Source organism: Merops nubicus, unplaced genomic scaffold (genome assembly GCF_000691845.1).
Source record: "Merops nubicus isolate BGI_N331 unplaced genomic scaffold, ASM69184v1 scaffold13068, whole genome shotgun sequence".
NCBI lineage: Eukaryota > Metazoa > Chordata > Aves > Coraciiformes > Meropidae > Merops > Merops nubicus.
In genome coordinates, this window is record NW_008626398.1 from 36258 (window position 1) to 38043 (window position 1786).

Below are 1786 nucleotides of genomic sequence, written 5' to 3' on the forward strand. Positions count from 1 at the left end.
GCAGGAATTTCCAACCACAGCTATGGAATATTTGCAGAGGCACGAATCAAATGCAAAGGTAAAAGCAGAATTTGAAGTTGGCTTTGAAAGGGCATAGTGAAAATAATAATAAAAAACTCTAACCTCAGAACCGAATAAAAACATTAGCAGCTTCAGCCATAAAGTATACCATCTAGGCTGAGGGGAGAAGAAGGAGAATTAGTGTAATAGAAGCAGAAGTAGGAACTAGTTTTGGAGACTGATTTGCACCTCTGACAGGTTGAAGAGACATAAATCACAGAAAATTTACTGGTTCTCTCTGTATTCCTTCTCACTGCCTTAAAAATGTATCCGCCGCCATCAGATGGAGGTGACTCCACATTCATAACTGAAGGGAAAACTCTTGAAAGATGCAGAACAATACTCCAGGAGTTGTAAGTCTCAGGACAGCAACCTCCTTTGTAAGGAAAAGTTTGAAGAGTTCACTCACTGGAGTGAAAAAATGGTCCTTGCTTTTATAGTTGTCACAATCCAGAAGTTGTGCTCAGGAAAATTAACACACAAAAACGCAGTCAAAAGGAACAGTCTGACTGATCTGGAGGCACTAAAACTCATGAACAACTGAAAAATGGCAGGGTGCTCTCCAACAATAGACACCAAAGGAAATGCTACCTCTTCCTTGAAGTTGTTAGAACTATTCCACCTGAAATACCTCCAAGCTTTCACAGACCTACATTCCCTGCAGTGACCTCCATGAACATTTTGTTTGCAAAGGATAGAATGTGTATTTTTGTAGGAATTCATGAGTTTGGAATAACCTGTTGTACAGAATCCTTTTAAAGGGAGGTTATTTTAATCTCTTCATGCTTATAAAAAATATAAAGTTTCATATGAAACTCCTTTAAAAGCTTTTTAACTAGAAAGCTTTATCTGCCTGTTTATATTCTAAGAAGCTGGATGAGTTGCTAAAGTGAAACTCAAAGTGAAGGAGTAGTTTCTATTTCCTACAAAGGGGAGGAGTTAAGGGCTGTCGTGTGTTTGGATTGCTCCATGAAATACTAAAAACCCCCAGAGATACAGTTTGGCATTTGCCAAAGCAATTCTGTAGAAGAAACTACTGACATTCAAACTCAAAAAACTTGATGCTGAAGATAGAAAATTCAGATAAGACAAGTTCCTTCTATTTCCCATCAACAGTATTCTTAGGTGCTGGAGTCAAGGGCACATTTTGCAGCCCTACCTCACTCATTATACTGCACGCCTACCTACAGTTTTTAAAACAGTATTTTTGTGGGTTTGGAGCTGCTTTATAACACCCTCCCTAGAAAAAAAAATGCATCTATAACAAATAAAAAATTACAGCTCATTTTTGAAAGCGAGCAGATGCGACGGGATGGCTTTTTATCCATGGCATGAGAAAAGCCACCAGAAAAAGATGAAGATAGAGACAAAAAACAACCCAAGTTGTTGCTGAAGAACATCAATGTCATAACGTCAAATCCAGCAGCCTTCAGAATGCAGTGAACAGGTGAGTGTCCTCCAGAAGACAAAAATACTAAACTGAGGGAACTTCAGGGGTCATGAAGCCACAGAGCACCTCAGAGATCGCTCCAGAACCGGCCGCAGGTCGTCTCTTCCCCCTGAGGAACCGCTTCACCCAGATGAGGACAAAATGACAGGCTTGGGATCGCTACCTTGGGCTCCCTGTTAGTATTTTAAGCTGCTCCAGTTCCTGACGATAAATTAGGACGCTGGAGAGAAGGGGCGCGAGTGCTCCAGCGTGATCCTCTGCCCCGAGAAGCTCCAG

General features: G+C 41.0%; 1 protein-coding gene across 1 annotated transcript in view; it reads right to left on the bottom strand.

Moving 5' to 3' along the window:
- Nucleotides 1-177, bottom strand: part of OGFR (opioid growth factor receptor) — a gene marked incomplete at its 5' end in the record, with an annotated part of 7627 nt that extends 7450 nt beyond the window's left edge. The window contains one exon of the mRNA XM_008945986.1: nt 118-177. Coding sequence (XP_008944234.1) covers nt 118-177 — 60 coding nt within the window. The remainder of the gene's footprint in view (nt 1-117) is intronic.
- Between the last annotated feature and the right edge of the window lie 1609 nt (nt 178-1786).